The 20153-nt window shown below is 56.5% G+C and overlaps 1 protein-coding gene across 5 annotated transcripts in view; it reads right to left on the reverse strand.

Annotated features, from left to right (window-relative positions):
- The window catches only part of LOC122541334 (discoidin domain-containing receptor 2-like), a 213279-nt gene that overhangs the window by 103842 nt on the left and 89284 nt on the right, over window positions 1-20153 (reverse strand). For all 5 annotated transcript variants that reach the window (XM_087979456.1, XM_087979457.1, XM_087979455.1 and 2 more), the window contains exon 2: window positions 13837-13957. In XM_087979456.1, coding sequence (XP_087835582.1) covers window positions 13837-13903 — 67 coding nt within the window. In that variant the 5' untranslated portion in view covers window positions 13904-13957. The remainder of the gene's footprint in view (window positions 1-13836; window positions 13958-20153) is intronic.

Here is a 20153-nt window from a genome sequence, read left to right on the forward strand (position 1 = left end):
TCTACACTGTCCCCCATCAAACACTCCCAGGGCAGGGACAGCATAGATACACTGTAAAGCTCCCTTTACACTGTCCCCCATCAAACACTCCCAGGACAGGGACAGCACGGAGTTAGATACAGAGTAAAGCTCCCTCGACACTGTCCCCCATCAAACACTCCCAGGACAGGGACAGCACAGATACACTGTAAAGCTCCCTCTATATTGTCCCACATCAATCACTCCCAGGACAGGGACTGCACGGGTTTAGATACAGAGTAAAGCTCCCTCTATACTGTCCCCATTAAACACTCCCAGGACAGGGACAGCACGGGGTTAGATACAGAGTAAAGCTCCCTCTATACTGTCCTCCATCAGACATTCCCAGGACAGGGACAGCACAAGGTTAGATACAGAGTAAAGCTCCATCTACACTGTCCCCCATCAAACACTCCCAGGACAGGGACAGCACGGGGTTAGATACAGAGTAAAGCTCCCTCTATATTGTCCCACATCAATCACTCCCAGGACAGGGACTGAACGGGTTTAGATACAGAGTAAAGCTCCCTCTATACTGTCCCCATTAAACACTCCCAGGACAGGGACAGCACGGAGTTAGATACAGAGTAAAGCTCACTCTACACTGTCCCCCATCAAACACTCCCAGGACAGGGACAGCACGGGGTTAGATACAGAGTAAAGCTCTCTCTACACTGTCCCCATCAAACACTCCCAGGACAGGGACAGCACGGGGTTAGATACAGAGTAAAGCTCCCTCTACACTGTCCCCATCAAACACTCCCAGGACAGGGACAGCACGGGGTTAGATACAGAGTAAAGCTCCCTCTACTCCTTTAAAAGTCAAGGACACTTTCTCCATCAAACCCTCCCCCAGCACACATGGTGAGATCAAGAGGAAAGCTGTTTCTCTGCCTCTCATAATTTTATACATGTCTATCAGGTCACCTCTGACATGCTCGTGAAAGCAATCCAAGTTTGGCCAACATCTCCCTCCAGCTCATACCCTCCAATCCAGGCAACATGGATTTTTCACCCACTCCGTCACCTCCACAGCCTACAGTCTAGCAACCAGGTCCACAGGACATGTCCACATCTGCCTGGGTGCTGCTAGCGGGGCTCCTGTGAGGAACCCTTAATGATACGGTGTCAATGCCAGGCCCACTCATGCCAGCTCTGCCCACTTCCACCTGGTTACAGGTCCCGATCACCAGGGCAGATCAGGAGTTTCGCCTGAGAAAAGGGTGGGGCGGGGGGGGGGGGGGGGGAAGTCATTTTGTTTTTGAGGGTGCATCGAATTCGCCAGGAGCTCAGGGCGTAATGTAGGGGGCGGCACAGTGGGTTAGCACTGCTGCCTCACAACGCCACGGACCTGGGTTCGATTCCCGCATCGAGCAACTGTCTGCGTGGAGTTTGCCCGCTCTCCCCGTGTCTGAGTGGGTTTCCTCCAGCTTCCTCCCACAGTCCAAACGTGCAGGTTAGGCTAAATTGCCCCATAGTGCTCAGGGATGTGGGTGGGTTAGCCTTGGGGGAATGCAGGGATACAGGGACAGGGTAGAGGGTTGTGCTTCAAAGGGTCAGTGCGGACTGGCTGGGCTGAATGGCCTGCTTCCACACTCTATGCAAGATGGCTGATAAGTGATGTTTAATGAAAAAGGTAAACTTCGAGGGCAGGAGTCTGGGAAGAATATACCCCCCGCCAACCCAAGCCTTCTGCAGGAAGGGCGGTCACTGGATCTTTCTCACATCCACCCAGTGATTGGATTAGATTCCCTACAGTGTGGAAACAGGCCCGTCAACCCAACCAGTCCACACCGACCCTCCAAAGAGTAACCCACCCAGACCCATTCTCCTACCCTAATATTTACCCCTGACCCATTTCCCTCTGACGGATGCACCTCACACTACGGGCAGTTTAGCACGGCCAATCCACCCTGACCCGCACATCTTTGTACTGTGGGAGGAAACCGGAGCACCCGGAGGAAACCCACGCAGACACTGGGAGAACGTGCAAACTCCACACAGATAGTCACCCGAGGCTGGCATTGAACCTGGGAACCTGGTGCTAACCACTCAGCCACCGTGCCGCCCCAAAGCAATGGCCCACGCTGACTCGGGAGTGCAAACATCACAGACTTGCCCACCTCAGCACTACATTTGGTCAGTGTGGGGATTGAACCTACGACCTTGGCATTATTAGCACCACACTCTAGCCATCTGAGTGAACCAACTAAAGTAAGGGAAGGGGGAAGATGGGATACCTGGATAAAATGTCTCCCTTTCCATGGGAAGGACCAATCACCCAGTCAGCAGCTAAAAGGGAGGAGAGAGGCAAAGGTTCCCACGGCTCCACTGAGTGGAGGAAGGGCATTGCCATAGACCTTTACGGACCGTTCAGCTCTAACGCGCGATTCGTTAACACAAACTCGCCATAACTCGAAATGGGGACTCTGTTTCTGAAACTCAAAAGCTTCAACACGAGTGTTGGTTACAACGCCCATTGCTTCCAACAGTGCTGCTCTCACAGCGATACCCTTACAGCGCGGGATTGCGCGAGAACGGAACCATCACGTTACAGCGGAACCGGCTGGACTGGCGCCACTGCGGCGGGGCAAAGCAAGACCTCCACCCCCACCCCACCCCACCCTGGTGCTGAAGGGGTTAAACCGGTCGGGTTGGTGCAGCCTTACGGGAACCCCACCCCTCCCTCGTTAGACGGCGCTCGGATTGCTTTTCTCTCCCGGGGACAGTCCGACAAGACAACTCCACACAGCTGCAATTGTCCGCGTCTCTGTCTGGACGCACACACTCGAAATTCCAATGGCTCAGATTGGAGTCTCTGTTTGTGTGTGTGTGTGAAAACTACCACAGTGCTGCTAGCCTTTCTAAGCTGGGGGGAGTTGCAAGGAGATGTGAAAGCTGTGCAGAGGTTGCTGACAGCACTGGGCCAGGGATGAAAACGAAATTGAGAGGGGAAGTGGGGTTTAAAAGAAAAGCTTACTCATTTATAAAGGACTTTATCATGCGGCATCCAAATCTACTTTCTGCACATCAACTTAACCTCTTCATCGAGATTTACTGCACGGAAATAGACCCTTTGGTCCATCCCGTCCATGCCGACCAGATATCCCAACCCAATCTAGTCCCATTTGCCAGCATTTGGCCCATATCCCTCCAAACCCTTCCTATTCATAGACCCAGCCAGATGCCTTTTAAATGTACCAGCCTCCGCCACTTCCTCTGGCAGCTCATTCCATACACACACCACCCACCGCATGAAAAAGTTGCCCCTTAGGTCTCTTTTATATCTTTCCCCTCTCACCCTAAACCTATGCCCTCTAGTTTTGGACTCCCCCACCCCTGGGGAAAGACCTTCTCTCTTCACCCTATCAATGCCCCTCATGACTTTGTAAACCTCTATAAGGTCACCCCTCAGCCTCCGACGCTCCAGAGAAAACAGCCCAAGAATTGCCCACACTCCCTGGAGCACTATCAGGACTGACCCTTTGGGGTGCTCTCATGGTAAGCACCCCTACATTTAATATCGGGGAACCAGGTGAATCTGCAGTTATCACCCACCATCCAAATACAATTATACTATCTAATTTGCAGTTCAGGAATGATCGAATCGTTTTCCTGAGCAAAAAATGGGAGATTTGCATTTTTTTTGCAACAAAGCATTCCAAATCACTCGGGGCAGAGTCGGAGCGGGGGGAAGATACAGTTCCCATTGTCAGAAGGGGTATTTGCAGGGGATCAGGGGCGAATTGAAATGCCCATGCAAAGACAAGATGGGCCGGACGCCCTCCTTCCCATTCGCCCATTATCTAATATCCAAGATGGCTGCCACGTAGGCCGTACCAGCCAGAGCTTATCTGCTCCGCCCCTTCCTGCCCTCGTTTCTTTTCTCCCTCTCTCTCTATCTCTCTCTCTCTCCCACTCTCCGACATTTTCCTCTACTGCCAGTGAGACAAGAGTCGAGCGGGGTTGGAGGGCAGTGGCCCAGAGTGGGGGAGGGCAGTGCAGGAACAGGAAGGGGAGGGGCAGGTGAGCTGGAGAGGGGATGGTGGGATGGCTGGCAGGGGTAGGGGGGACAATGACCGGGAGCAGGGATGGGGGTGGGGCAGTGACTGTAAGCGGGAACGGGGGAGTGGAAAGTGGGGGGTGCAGTGACCCAGAGTGGGGAAGGCGGAGTGAGGCGTGCAGTGACCCAGAGTGGGGAAGGTGGGGGGTGGGGGTGCAGTGACTGTCAGCGGGGACGGGAGGGTGGGGGGTGCAGTGACCCAGAGTGGGGAAGGCGGGGTGGGGCGTGCAGTGACTGTGAGTGGGGACGGGGGGTGGGGGGTGCAGTGACTGTGAGTGGGGACGGGGAGTGGGGCGTGAAGTGACTGTGAGTGGGGACGGGGGGTGGGGGGTGAAGTGACTGTGAGTGGGGACGGGGGGTGGGGGGTGCAGTGACTGTGAGTGGGGACGGGGGGGGGGTGGGGGGGGTGCAGTGACTGTGAGTGGGGACGGGGGGGTGGGGGGTGCAGTGACTGTGAGTGGGGACGGGGGGTGGGGGGTGCAGTGACTGTGAGTGGGGACGGGGAGTGGGGCGTGAAGTGACTGTGAGTGGGGACGGGGGGTGGGGGGTGAAGTGACTGTGAGTGGGGACGGGGGGGGGTGGGGGGGGTGCAGTGACTGTGAGTGGGGACGGGGGGGGGTGGGGGGTGTAGTGACTGTGAGTGGGGACGGGGGTGGGGGGGTGCAGTGACTGTGAACGGGGACGGGGGGGGTGCAGTGACTGTGAGTGGGGACGGGGGGGTGGGGGGTGCAGTGACCCAGAGCCGGGACGGGGGGTGGGGGGTGGGGGGGGTGCAGTGACTGTGAGTGGGGACGGGGGGGTGGGGGGTGCAGTGACTGTGAGTGGGGACGGGGGGGGGGGGCAGTGACTGTGAGTGGGGACGGGGGGGGGGGGTGCAGTGACTGTGAGTGGGGACGGGGGGGTGGGGGGTGCAGTGACTGTGAGTGGGGACGGGGGGTGGGGGTGCAGTGACTGTGAGTGGGGACGGGGGGGTGGGGGGGTGCAGTGACTGTGAGTGGGGACGGGGGGTGGGGGGGGGTGCAGTGACTGTGAGTGGGGACGGGGGGTGGGGGTGCAGTGACTGTGAGTGGGGACGGGGGGGTGGGGGGGTGCAGTGACTGTGAGTGGGGACGGGGGGTGGGGGGTGTAGTGACTGCGAGTGGGGACGGGGGGTGGGGGGGGGTGCAGTGACTGTGAGTGGGGACGGGGGGTGGGGGGGGTGCAGTGACTGTGAGTGGGGACGGGGGGGTGGGGGGGGTGCAGTGACTGTGAGTGGGGACGGGGGGGTGGGGGGTGCAGTGACTGTGAGTGGGGACGGGGGGGTGGGGGGGTGCAGTGACTGTGAGTGGGGACGGGGGGTGGGGGGGGTGCAGTGACTGAGTGGGGACGGGGGGGTGGGGGGTGCAGTGACTGTGAGTGGGGACGGGGGGGTGGGGGGGTGCAGTGACTGTGAGTGGGGACGGGGGGTGGGGGGGGGTGCAGTGACTGTGAGTGGGGACGGGGGGTGGGGGTGCAGTGACTGTGAGTGGGGACGGGGGGGTGGGGGGGTGCAGTGACTGTGAGTGGGGACGGGGGGTGGGGGGGGTGCAGTGACTGTGAGTGGGGACGGGGGGTGGGGGGGTGCAGTGACTGTGAGTGGGGACGGGGGGGTGGGGGGTGTAGTGACTGTGAGTGGGGACGGGGGGTGGGGGGGGGTGCAGTGACTGTGAGTGGGGACGGGGGGTGGGGGTGCAGTGACTGTGAGTGGGGACGGGGGGGGTGGGGGGGTGCAGTGACTGTGAGTGGGGACGGGGGGTGGGGGTGCAGTGACTGTGAGTGGGGACGGGGGGTGGGGGGGTGCAGTGACTGTGAGTGGGGACGGGGGGGTGGGGGGGTGCAGTGACTGTGAGTGGGGACGGGGGGGTGGGGGGTGTAGTGACTGTGAGTGGGGACGGGGGGGTGGGGGGGGGGTGCAGTGACTGTGAGTGGGGACGGGGGGTGGGGGTGCAGTGACTGTGAGTGGGGACGGGGGGGGTGGGGGGTGTAGTGACTGTGAGTGGGGACGGGGGGGTGGGGGGGGGGGTGCAGTGACTGTGAGTGGGGACGGGGGGGGTGCAGTGACTGTGAGTGGGGACGGGGGGTGGGGGGTGTAGTGACTGTGAGTGGGGACGGGGGGTGGGGGGTGCAGTGACTGTGAGTGGGGATGGGGGGTGGGGGGTGTAGTGACTGAGTGGGGACGGGGGGTGGGGGGGGTGCAGTGACTGTGAGTGGGGACGGGGGGGTGGGGGTGCAGTGACTGTGAGTGGGGACGGGGGGTGGGGGTGCAGTGACTGTGAGTGGGGACGGGGGGTGGGGGGGGGTGCAGTGACTGTGAGTGGGGATGCAGTGACTGTGAGTGGGGACGGGGGGGGTGGGGGGTGTAGTGACTGTGAGTGGGGATGGGGGGGTGGGGGGGGTGCAGTGACTGTGAGTGGGGACGGGGGGTGGGGGTGCAGTGACTGTGAGTGGGGACGGGGGGGTAGGGGGTGCAGTGACTGTGAGTGGGGACGGGGGGTGGGGGGTGCAGTGACTGTGAGTGGGGACGGGGGGGGGGGGGTGCAGTGACTGTGAGTGGGGACGGGGGGGTGGGGGTGCAGTGACTGTGAGTGGGGACGGGGGGTGGGGGGGTGCAGTGACTGTGAGTGGGGACCGGGGGTGGGGGTGCAGTGACTGTGAGTGGGGACGGGGGGTGGGGGGGTGCAGTGACTGTGAGTGGGGACCGGGGGTGGGGGTGCAGTGACTGTGAGTGGGGACGGGGGGTGGGGGGGTGCAGTGACTGTGAGTGGGGACGGGGGGGTGGGGGGTGCAGTGACTGTGAGTGGGGACGGGGGGGTGGGGGGGTGCAGTGACTGTGAGTGGGGACGGGGGGTGGGGGGTGCAGTGACTGTGAGTGGGGACGGGGGGTGGGGGTGCAGTGACTGTGAGTGGGGACGGGGGGCGGGGGTGCAGTGACTGTGAGTGGGGACGGGGGGTAGGGGGTGCAGTGACCCAGAGCCAGGACGGGGGGTGGGGGGTGCAGTGACTGTGAGTGGGGACGGGGGGGTGGGGGGTGCAGTGACTGTGAGTGGGGACGGGGGGGTGGGGGGTGCAGTGACTGTGAGTGGGGACGGGGGGACGGGGGGGGGGGTGTGGGGTGGAGGGTGCAGTGACCCAGAGCCGGGACGGGGGATGGGGGAGGGGGGGGGGGGTGCAGTGACCCAGAGCCGGGACGGGGGGGGGTGCAGTGACTTTGAGTGGGGACAGGGGGTGGGGGGGTTCAGTGACTGTGAGCAGGGACAGGGGGGTGGGCAGGTGCAGTGACCCATAGCGGGGACGGGGGTGGGGGGTGCAGTGTCTGTGAGTGGGGACGGGGGGGTAGGGGGTGCAGTGACTGAGTGGGGACGGGGGGTGGGGGGTGCAGTGACTGTGAGCGGGGACGGGGGGTGGGGGGTGCAGTGACTGAGTGGGGACGGGGGGTGGGGGGTGCAGTGACTGTGAGTGGGGACGGGGGGTAGGGGGTGCAGTGACTGTGAGTGGGGACGGGGGGTAGGGGGTGCAGTGACTGTGAGTGGGGACGGGGGGTAGGGGGTGCAGTGACTGTGAGTGGGGACGGGGGGTGGGGGGTGCAGTGACTGTGAGTGGGGACGGGGGGGGTGCAGTGACTGTGAGTGGGGACGGGGGGTAGGGGGTGCAGTGACTGTGAGTGGGGACGGGGGGTAGGGGGTGCAGTGACTGTGAGTGGGGACGGGGGGTGGGGGGTGCAGTGACTGTGAGTGGGGACGGGGGGGGTGCAGTGACTGTGAGTGGGGACGGGGGGTAGGGGGTGCAGTGACTGTGAGTGGGGACGGGGGGTGGGGGGTGCAGTGACTGTGAGTGGGGACGGGGGGGGTGCAGTGACTGTGAGTGGGGACGGGGGGTAGGGGGTGCAGTGACTGTGAGTGGGGACGGGGGGTAGGGGGTGCAGTGACTGTGAGTGGGGACGGGGGGTAGGGGGTGCAGTGACTGTGAGTGGGGACGGGGGGTAGGGGGTGCAGTGACTGTGAGTGGGGACGGGGGGTAGGGGGTGCAGTGACTGTGAGTGGGGACGGGGGGTAGGGGGTGCAGTGACTGTGAGTGGGGATGGAGGGGTGGGGGTGCAGTGACTGTGAGTGGGGACGGGGGGTAGGGGGTGCAGTGACTGAGAGGGGACGGGGGTGGGGGGTGCAGTGACTGTGAGTGGGGACGGGGGGTAGGGGGTGCAGTGACTGAGTGGGGACGGGGGGTGGGGGGTGCAGTGACTGTGAGTGGGGACGGGGGGTAGGGGGTGCAGTGACTGAGTGGGGACGGGGGGTGGGGGGTGCAGTGACTGTGAGTGGGGACGGGGGGTAGGGGGTGCAGTGACTGTGGGCGTGGACAGGGGGTGGGGGGAGTGCAGTGACCCAGAGCTGGGACGGGGATTGGGGGGGTGGGTGCTGTGACTGTGAGCGGGGACGGGGGGGTGGGGGTTTCAGTGACTGTGAGCGGGGTCGATGGGTGGGGGGGGGGGGGTGCAGTGACCCAGAACGGGGACGGGGATTGGGGGGGTGCTGTGACTGTGAGTGGGGACAGGGGGGTGGGGGGTGCAGTGACTGTGAGCGGGGACAGGGGGGTGGGGGGGTGCAGTGACTGTGAGCGGGGACAGGGGGCGGGGGGGGGGGGGTGCAGTGACCCAGAACGGGGACGGGGATTGGGGGGGTGCTGTGACTGTGAGTGGGGACAGGGGGGTGGGGTGTGCAGTGACCCAGAGTGGGGACAGGGGTGGGGGCAGTGACCCAGAGCAGAGTGGCTACAGTGGCCTGTGGACCTGGAACAAAGATGGCTGCTGGTTGGGAACCAGTGGAGGATGGTCAGATCACTTGGAAGCCCCTTCCAGAAAGACTGTGATGTCTACATTTTTAGCTTTATGTCTCATTTTCCTAACTTACACTTTGTATATCTGTAGTGAAGTGTAACCTCTTTATCTTCTCCCATTTTGAGTACCTAAGATTGGTCCTTGGTATCCAAGATGGCGCCGCGTGTTGTTGACATTGTACACTTTTCACCCTACTCCCGTTTGTTTGGAACATGAGTACGCGTGACAATAAACCTAACTCTAATTCCAACACTCTCCCCTGAGGAGCAGTTATAATCCCGGGCCTCCCCAGGCAGGCTGACTGCCCTGTCGAACCGGTTCAGAATTTCCCCACATTTTCAGCGAGTTTGCTTTTCATTCTTCTAAACCCTGGGAAATATCGGGCGCCGTCTCCTCAACGCTCGCTCAAGCGGATTAAGGGAAGCTGTTTGACGGGAAAGGAAAATCGCTCTTGGTGGGGGTGGGGTGGGGGGGTAGTTTTACCAGTGGATTAGCGCTAACTCTGGCCGGCCTGAGAAAATCCCCTCCGTCACCTAGGCAACCAAAGGCCTCCCATTCGTTGATGACGAAGATCAGCTCCAAACCTCTCCCCACCCCCACAACAAGTTCTCTTCACGACCCTCTTCCTCCCCCCCATCACCTACCGTCCCGTCCTCTCCTGCTACTCTGTGGAATGTGATGATGGGATTTGTGGAATTTGAAATTAATCGTCAAATGGCAAGCACGTGAAAGGTGCAGTCAGGCCTACTGTGGATTAATCCCAGCTCCCAGATGGCCCAAGCAATGTTTTGTGCAGTTCTGGCTGCTTTGCTACAGGAAGGATATTATTAAATTGGACAGGGTGCTGGAAAGGTTTACCAGCGCGCTACGTGGACTGGAGACGTTTGAGTTATAAGGAGAGGATGGGACATTTTATAGAATCCCTACAGTATGGAAACAGGCCCTTCAGCCCAACAAGTCCCCCAGAGCGTAGTAGGTTGAGGGGGCACCTTACATAGGTTTCTAAAATCAGGAGGTGGGGGGCGCAGAGTGGGGGATTACTAGACTGGGGGAGCTTATTTTTAAAGGTGAGAGGAGAAAGGTTTCAAAAAGACATGGGGGCAGTTTTGGCTTTTTTTAAAAAAAACACAGGAGTTATGGCCGGCATGGACTGGTTGGACCAACGGGCCTGTTCCCATTTTGTATGACTCCATAAGGTGAATGGCTAAGGTCTTTTCCCCAGGGTTGGGGGGAGTCCCAAAACTAGAGGGCATAGGTTTAAGGTGAGAGGGGGGGAGATTTAAAAGGGACCCGAGGGGCAGCTTTTTCGCCCAGAGGGTGGTGCGCGTATGGAATGAGCTGCCAGAGGAAGTGGTGGAGGCTGGTACAATTACAACATCTAAAAGGCATCTGGATGGGTATATGAATAGGAAGGGTTTGGAGGGATATGGGCCAAGTACTGGCGAATGGGACTAGATTAATTTGGGGAACTTGGTCGACATGGATGAGTTGGACCGAAGGGTCTGTTTATGACTCTAAAAGGCCTTCATCCCCTTGCATCGCCTCCCCCCATCCTAATCCTCTTCCCTATCACACCCCCACCCTTTTCAAAGCCACTTGAAAGCAGGGAGAGTTTAATATCTGTTGAGAGGGGCAAGAGGACGGTGGGGTAGGTGGGGGGCTGGGGCGGGATGAGGTGGGGAAGAAGAGATTGAGGTGAGGTCTAATCCGAAGACCTCAAAAATCTTGCAGACTTTTGAACAAACGGACGCGCAGGAAACCCCGTTTCCATTGGCCGGTGGGTCAGGAAACGGGGGGGGGTGTATTTTAATGTGATTGTCGAAGAAAAAAAACTGAAGGAAATGTGCCGGGGGGAGGGGGAAGGGTTGGGGGGGGGGCAGTTTCCTTCTCAAAACGAGTTGTCCTAATTGGAAAGGATCTGCGTAAGGTGGAGGGTGGGGAGGACATTCAACAGGAATTTCCACAATGAAGTTGCAACTTTACCGACGAGTGATTAAAATAAAAAAGGTGGGGAAGAGGGGAAAGGTTTTGGGGAAAGGACATGGTGGAGATTTGGGGGCAGGGTGTGGTGGGGGTGAAAAATCGCTCTTTTCAGTCAGTCTGAAGAGGTGCAGTGGGCACACAATCTCTCTCCACCAAATAGTTGGGCACACTGGCACCAGAGATACACACCACAAGTAAGGGCTGGTCTCTCTTTATCTGAAATTCTTTACGCCGGGAGATGCTATCACAGAGTTCTGAATGTGTTTTTGTTTAAGAAAGGATCCTCCATCCATCGTCTGTGTTTCTAATGAGGAGAGTAATTTGCCAACGCTGCGTCACCAGGGGCAGCAGAATGACCATGCAAGTGAGGGGAAGGGTAGGGTGAGAGGGAGGGAGGGGAATGGTGTTGGGGCTGGGTGGGGGGGGGGGGGGTGGAAGAGAATGCCCCCCTCTCTGCAGTGCCCACCTCTCTAACTACCTCTAGGGCGTTGGTGAACACCGGTGTGCTCCCTCTCTATGGACAACCAGGCATGAAGAGAAACAGTGGGTGGCACGGTGGCGTAGCGGTTAGCACCCCTACCTTACAGCACCAGGGACCCGGGTTCGATTCCACCCTTGGGGGTGACTGTGTGTGGAGTTTGCACATTCTCCCAGTGTCTGCGTGGGTTTCCTCCGGGTGCTCCGCTTTCCTCCCACACAGTCCAAAGACGTGCAGGTCAGGGTGGATTAGCTAAACTACCCCTCATGTCACAGAGCTAGCTGCGTTAGCCATGGGGGAAACGCAGGGATAGGGTGGGCTACTCTTCGGAGGGCCAGTGCGGTCTCACTGGGCCAAATAGCCTGTTTCCACACTGCAGGGATTCTATGAGACTTTGGAGACCACGCTGGAGTGGGCCCAACAGCCTGAGGCAATGGGACTGAGTGGTTCTGAATTGAGCCCGAAGATCTCTAAAGAAGAGTCACATCAGATTCTGGTTTTCTCTCTGTCTCTGCAGATGCTGTCAGCAAAAGTATCGACCTCAAAACTGACCAGCCACACTTTTGGAATACCTAGTACCCAATGCCTGAGCAATTCTCGGGGATCCTTTCGAGGGAAGAAATCTGTCCTCCTGCTTCTCTATCTAAACCGGGCCATCCCTTGATTTCCTGAGGCCCACAGCTCCACGCTCTGGATTCCAGAGTCAGGAGAAATATCTGTTTCCTGTGTTCTAGTCTCTGGACTCGCAAACCTGAGCACAGCTTGGAAGCTGCCAGTTCAAATCCCACTACTGCGCTTCCGATATTTAAATTCAATTAACCTTTCCTACACAAAGCAAAATGCGGGATTGAGCGCGACCCATCACCGCTTTCTGAGACTATTATCCATCACCGCGAAAAGGTCTAAGTGGTTCGCTGACGGCCTTTTGGTTCAGGATAACGGCTGAATCTCTCGGCCTTCACCCAACTCCAGACCCACGTCTCTTAGCTGCCCTCTGACGAGCAAGATGGAAAGCATGCAGAAAAGATTGACAAGGATGTTGCCAGGGTTTGAGCGACAGGGAGAGGCTGAACAGGCTGGGGCTGTTTTCCCTGGAGCGCCAGAGGCTGAGGGGTGACCTTATAGAGGTTTACAAAATTATGAGGGGCATGGGTAGGATAAATAGACAAAGTCTTTTCCCTCGGGTGGGGGAGACCAAAACTAGAGGTTTTTAAAAGGGAACTCAGGGGCAACATTTCCACGCAGAGGGTGATGCGTGTATGGAAAGAGCTGCCAGAGCAAGTGGTGGAGGCTGGTACAACTACAGCATTTAAAAGGCGTCTATATGGGTATATGAATAGGAAGGGTTCAGAGGGATATGGGCCGGGTGCTGGCAAATGGGACTAGATTGGGTTGGGATATCTGGTCGGCATGGACGGGTTGGACCGAAGGGTCTGTTTCTGCGCCGTACAGCTCTATGACTCAATGACTATGACTTTACTTGCTCTGAGGGCAACTGGGGACGGGTTATAAACACTGGCCCAGTCGGTGACACCCACATCTGATGACAGGTTAAAGAAAGGCCCTTTAGAAACGAAGATCATCACTTGAACTTGCGACCTGCAGGAGTTTGCGGCTGAGCCTGCTCAATCTCTCATCGTGGGACAATCCCCCTTCATCTCAGCTCTCATTTGAAGCAGTTCAAATGCAACAAGATCTGGACAATATCCAGGCGTGGGGCTGACAAGTAGCAAGTACCATTTGCGCCACACAAAGGCCAGGCTATGACCATCACCAATGAGAGACAATCTGACCACCGCCCCTTGACATTCAATGGCGTTACCATCGTTGAATCCCCCACTATCAACATCCTGTGGGATTACTATTGATCATAAACTCAACTGGATTGGTCATATAAATGCAGTGACTGCAAGAGCAAGTCAGAGGCTAGGAATCCCGCAGTGAGTAACTCATCTCCTGTCCCATCATCTACAAGGCACAAGTCAGGAGGGTGATGGAATACTCCCCACTTGCCCTGGATGGGGGGCAGCCCCAACAACACTCAAGAAGCTCGACACCATCCAGGACAAAGCAGCCCCCACTTGATTGGCACCACATCCCCACTCCCTCCACCACCGACGCTCAGTAGCAGCAGTGCGTGCTATCTTGACTATGCACTGCAGCAATTAACTGAAGCATCACACAGACAGTACACACTGCTGCTAATGAGTGTTCCCTCCTGGTCGCTTGTCTCAAAATCTTGGAATTCCTTCCCCAATGGCATTGTGGGTCAACCCACAGCAGGTGGACTGCAGCGGTTCAAGAAGGCAGCTCACCCCCACCACCTTCTCAAATTGGAGGGGGGGGGGGGCGCAATAAGGGACGGGCAGTAAATGCAGGTCAGGCCAGAGAGCCGCTGGGTCTTCCCGTCTCGTTGTGCCACACCGCGGTGGGTTAGTCAGTACTCACCCAGATTGACCTGCGCTCCCGATAGGCTGACGGCCGCCCCCAGCGACAGGAGGACCAATAGCATCATTCCGAGGCGGTGCAGACGGGGACCGGACTGCCGTTCGTTATGAGCTCCTCATTTCTGGAAAGAGAGAAGAGACACCCAGCGTCACTCACAGGAACAGCAGCAACCACAGGCCAATCAACCCCTCCAGCCCCGTTCTCTCCCTCTCTCTCTCTCTCTCCACTGGATGTGGAGTTGGTGGGGACGGGGATGTTAACCCACCGAGCCCCTTCCGGAAACTGATGGGAGTGGGTGCAACGCTGGATTTGTGCATCAACTCATCGCTAGATAGGACAAGACATGAGAAAAAGTAACTGAGTTCAATCGTATAGTATACTCCAGCATTTTCCCTACTACTGATGTTCGGGGTTGAATTCCCAATTCTCACCCTCGCTCATTGTTTAAAATACTGCTGTGCATTTACCACACTCCAAACTACTGCGACTGGTCCAGAAACGATAGCATTTTGGAAGTTGCTGGGCGTATTTCCAATATTCCCATGACTGCCTCTTTTTGTATTCGATATGTCGATTATCAGAAGGTAGGGATTGATCCATTTTCTGTTCCTGTTAATTTCCATTCTTGCACTCTTAGTGACTTTAAAAACACTAATATCCTACAATTCCTCCTTCCCAATAAATCCTTGCTTCCTGGATGTGGGTACAATTACAATGTTTAAAAGACATTTGGATGGATACATGAACAGGAAAGGTTTGGAGGGATATGGACCAGGAGCAGGCAGGTGGGACTAGTTTAGTTTGGGGTTATGGGGGCGGCATGGACTGGTTGGACCGAAGGGTCTGTTTCTGTGCTGTAGGACTATCTGGGATTCCCAACTGGATAATCCAAACAGTTTAATCATGGCTGACCTATCCCTCACAGTCGATATTACAGACCGGGCACTATTCTAACCAAGAATGTCCTGCCAAATGAATGCTTTTTTTAAAAAAAAAACCCACCAATCAGTCCTCCTAGGACATTGAGGAGCCAGTACTATTGGAGTAGCGATTTGGAACGGTACAACAGTTAGCACTGCTGCCTCACGGCACCTAGGATCTGGGTTCGATTCCGGCCTCGGGCAACTGCCTGGGTGGAGTTTGCACATTCTCCCCATGTCTGTGTGGGTTTCCTCTGGTTTCCTCCCGCAGTCCAAAGACATGCAGGTTGGCGTGAATTGGCCCATGCTAAATTGCCCACACTGTTCAGGGATGTGTAGGTTAGCTGCAATAGTCAGGGGAAAATATAGGTTAGGGGAATGGGTCTGGGTGGGTTGCTCTCCGGAGGGTCGGTGCGGACTTGTTGGGCCGAAGGGCCTGTTGCTACACTGCAGGGAATCTATGACGTGTCATCTTTGCAGACGTCCCTGGGATAGAGCAGACTGCAAATAGGTCATTTGGTGGGGAATTGGTGATTCCCTACGCATGGTTTGACAGGGAGGATAGGGGCAGTCACTACTGCTTCCACAATTCCCACCTTACCCCACCAACCTGACTCTGAAGGGGCTTCATTGGCTAAACAGTGCTTCCATCACAGAAGAGGTCAAACAAATGCAAACCTGCCTGTCCCCTCTCCACCCTCGCTGGGTAACTGAGCGACAGACACACTCGGAGATTCATTCACTGCAAAATCGAAGAGTCGGAAACTATGAAAACATCCATGAACGCCAGTCCCTTTCTGCTCCCCAAGTCCAGGAACGGGTCAGCAATGGGATGATCTCATCAGACTGAATACAAGCACCATCTCTTTCTACTCGGCCACATTTTCTCCAGCTTTAACTCCTTTTTCTTAAATTTCAAAATATATTTCAGTCATAAAAATATCTCGATATATACACGTTGTCACAAACACTGTTCTGTACAGCAGTACATCAAGAAAACCATCAATTAGTGGAATTTGTCTGTGTCCAAACAAATCAAAGGCATTTCTTACTTGAACCAGACTGTATTTGAGGCACCGGGAGGGTCCAGTAACTGAACGGACCCCCATTTACCTTCAGCAGGAAGGCCCCAGATGGTGGTCTTTCCCTAACCGCGCCTTGGCGGCAGCTGCCCCAAGCTTCAGCACATCTCTCAGCACGTAGTCCTGGACCTTGGGATGGGCCAGTCTGCAACACTCGGGGTCGGGGTCAACTCCTTGCCCTGGAAGACCGACAGGTTTCGGACAGACCAAAGAGCGTCTTTCACCGAGGTGACGGTCCTCCAGGCACAGGCGACGTTTGTCTCGGTGTGTGTCCCGGGGAACAGCCCGGAGAGCATGGAGTCACGGAGCTGCTCGGGACAAACCTCGACATAAACCACTGCATCTCCCTCCGGACTCCCTGTACAAAGGCACACTCCAGAGGGAGATGTGTGACAGTCTGTACTCACCCCCCCCCCCCCACCACCCCGCAGCTGCTTCGAGGGCAGTGTGAGGTGGTGCAGACTGACCGGACGTACATGAAGGACCTGACAGGTCACCACTAGCCCGGCGATGGGTCATGGTGCCTGTTGGAAAGCTCTGGCAATGAAGCATTCTGCCAAACGGCCTTGGCAGGCTGTTCACCTTTCCCTCTGTACTGCTGGAGTGGGTGGAGCCTGGTAAGCAGACAGCTATGGGAGTTCAAGAATCCATAGAGTCATAGGGATGTACAGCATGGAAACAGACCCTTCGGTCCAACCCGTCCATGCTGACCAGATATCCCAACCTAATCTAGTCCCATTTGCCAGCACTTGGCCCATATCCCTGTGAGATTCTAGATGAGAGTGGTGCTGGAAAAGCACAGCAGTTCAGGCAGCATCCGAGGAGCAGGAAAATCAACATTTCGGGCAAAAGCCCTTCATCAGGAATAGAGCCATATCCCTCTACCCCTTCCTATCCATGTACCCATCCAGAAGCCTTTTAAATCCTGTAATAGTACCAGCCTCCACCACTTCCTCTGGCAGCTCATTCCATTAACCGTTAACAACTTTGAGTAAACATTTCACACCCTGTTTGTAGTTCCAAAGCCTCAAATAAGGAAGTACTTTGCACAAACACGGTGCTGAACGCTCTCGAATGGTGCTGCAGGTATCGGGACGGCGAGATGACACCCATTGGAAGATGGGCCATGGAAAACACAAACACCGTCAGTAGTTATGCCAAACGTACACATGCTAATGTGGCTTCACAGCTGGAATACAGCATCCGACTCCGGGTGCCGCACTTTCGGAAGGATGGGACTGGAGAGGAGGTTCACTCAACGGGTTTCAGGAAACCTGAGGGGCTTCACTGATGGAAAGAGGCTGGACAAGTTAGGAGAGCTCCCCCCTCCCCCCCTCCCTGGGAGAACAGAAGGAGAAGGAGATTTGACAAAGGAACTCAAAATCACGAGGGGCTCCGGACAGAACAGAGACAGAGAAACTGCTGCTAGTAGACCAGAGAATGAGCAGCAAGGGGCAAGAGAAGGACCAACGACACAAGAAAATAAACTTAGTCCCTCCCACAGCTCCCCCCACAACCCACACAGCGAGGGGTTAGGGACTGGAATACACTGCCAGTGATGCTGTGGTGGCAGGTTCAACTGGGGCATTACAAAGGGAACATGACAGTTATCTGAATACCACAGAATCCCTACAGTGTGGAAACAGGCCATTCGGCCCAACACATCCATACCGACCCTCTGAAGAGTATTCCACTCAGACCCATCCCCCCCCCCACCCTATCCCTGCAGTCACGAACACACCTAGTTTGCACATCTCTGGACACCATGGGTAATTTAGCATGGCCAATCCTCCTAAATTGAACATCTTTGGATTGTGGGACGAAAACCGGAGCACCCGGAGGAAACCCACGCAGACACGGGGGGGAAGGTGCAAACGCCACACAGATAGACAGTCGCCCAAGGCTGGAATCGAACCCGGGTCCCAACCACTGAGCCACCGTGCCACCCATACGGTTAGGATGTGCAGGGAGAGTGGAACAAAGCGAGATGCTTGTTTGGAGAGCCGCCGCACTCACGATGGGCTGAATGGCCTCCTCTGCGATGTAACAGTAGTCCTGTGATTCTGAGACCGATCAGTACTTGTTGGACCGAAGGGACCGCACTGTAGGGATCCCAATACCACCCTCTGCCGAGTTTAGGAAAAACAAAACAAAAAGTCAGAAAAAAGGGAAAAGAAGGACATGGAAAGATTTCGGGAGATAGAGTGTAGGACGGGAGGTTGCGGGGTTTAGGCAAAGCAAGCACGAATTTAGGATGGATCAATAAACTCTTCACTCGGGGGCGCAGTGGTCAGCACTGCTGCCTCATAGCACCAGGGTCCCAGGTTCGATCCCAGCCTCGGGAGACTGTCTGTGTGGAGTTTGCACATTCTCTGCGTGGGCACCCTCCGTTCCGGTTTCCCCCCACAGTCCATACTGAATTGCCCAGAGTGTTAGGTGTGTTGGTCAGGGGTAAATGTAGGGGAACGGGTCTGGGTGGGCTGCCCTTCGGAGGGTTGGTGTGGACTTGTTGGGCCGAAGGGCCTGTTTCCACACTGCAGGGGATCTAATCCAAAAAACAAATCCACTCAGTCGAGTTAATTCTGTCTTTGTGCAGTAAGTGGATTTTCACAATTATTAAAAGATGGAAGGAATCTGGCCAAGTATTCATCTAGACGTGGCGCATGGTACAGGATAGCTCCTGAGTTTGCCCTGTATAACTGCGAGTCTGAAACTCCGACTGGAGAACCTAATTCAAGCTGATCAACAGGCTGGAGGGAATGCCGGGAGTAAGGGGGGGGGGGAGGTGGTTGCTGCCTTTCCCGATATTCATTCTATCCCCTCAGTGGGGCAGGGCGGGGGGTAGGTGGTCACAAAGACGAGATTCTGTAAGTGTCCCCAATAACGTTGATCCCTCAAACGCTATCACTGGTCAGGACCTCCCGTACGGCCAGCTGACCCAGTCATTGTCACCATCTGTGTACTTGCCACCCCCATGTTACAGAATCATCGGATCCTTACAGTGTGGAAACAGACCCTTCGGTCCAACAAGTCCATACTGACCCTCCGAAGAGTAACCCACCCAGGCCCATTCCCCTATTACTCTCCATTTATGCCTGACTAATGCATCTAATCTACATATGTCTGAACACTACGGGGCAATTTAGCTAATCCACCCTAACCTGCACATCTTTGGATTGTGGGAGGAAACCGGAGCACCCGGAGGAAACCCACGCAGCCACGGGGAGAATCTCTGTGTGGAGTTTGCACAATCACCAGAGGGTGGGATTGAACCCGGGTCCCTGACGCCAGCCACTGAGTTGTCGTCTGCCAGGTTCATGCACTGCGGCAGAGCCATGGATTATCCATGCCAGTCCCCAAATGCTGACACCAACCCCGACTCCTTCCCCTCCTCAACGCTTACCGATTTGAAACATGGTAACCAAAAGCAACGAGCTAGAGATTCTAACATCCTAAAGCAGGGTCTGCCGTCCTTACCCGGTCAGCCCTCAGTGTCATGTGGTCGGCTCTTAACTGCCCTCTGAACCGTCCCAGCTCAAGGGCAATGAGCAACGAACGACAAACGATAGCCACGCTGAGCCACCCATGTCCCAATAAATAATAAACTCGTCTGTTTTCAGTACATTTTACTCAGAGCCGGAGAGTTGTACGACCCACCCAACCAGAAACAGACCCTGCGGCCCACACTGACCGGATATTCTAAACCAGTCGAATCCAGTTTGCCTGCGGTTGGCCCATATCCCTCGAAACCCTTCCTGTTCGTGTGCCCGTTGACAGTGGGGCTTGAAATAGTTGTTTCAGATTTGTAACCCCCAACCGGGCGGACAGCCCAGTGTGCAGCCACTCACTGACACACTCTGCTGACCAACAATGACTTGTAATGGCACCCAAATCTCTGCTGGCTGTACGCTAACTGGGACTGGAGTTGTTGTTCATCAATCACCCCTTTTGAGTCCACTGTGACCCATGCTAGCTCCAGGCCTGCCAAGCGACTTGAGTTTTCTTAAATGTCTCATCACTTTTATTCCCCCCCCCAAAATCGGTCCCATGTTCCCAGGCCTCCCTAGCTCTGTAATTTCATAACTGCATCATCTTTGGGGTGGCACAGTGGCTCAGTGGTTAGCACTGCTGCCTCACAGCACCAGGGACCCAGGTTCGATTCCAATCTCAGGCGACTGTCTGTGTGGAGTTTGCACATTCTCCCCGTGTCTGCGTGGGTTTCCTCCGTGTACTCTGGCTCCCTCCCACAGTCCAAAGACGTGCAGGTCAGGCTGGATTGGTCGTGCTAAATTGCCCCATAGTGTTAGGTGTATTA

Source organism: Chiloscyllium plagiosum, unplaced genomic scaffold, assembly GCF_037043375.1.
Source record: "Chiloscyllium plagiosum isolate Xiang-an unplaced genomic scaffold, Cpla_swu_hap1 HiC_scaffold_35, whole genome shotgun sequence".
Taxonomy (NCBI): domain Eukaryota; kingdom Metazoa; phylum Chordata; class Chondrichthyes; order Orectolobiformes; family Hemiscylliidae; genus Chiloscyllium; species Chiloscyllium plagiosum.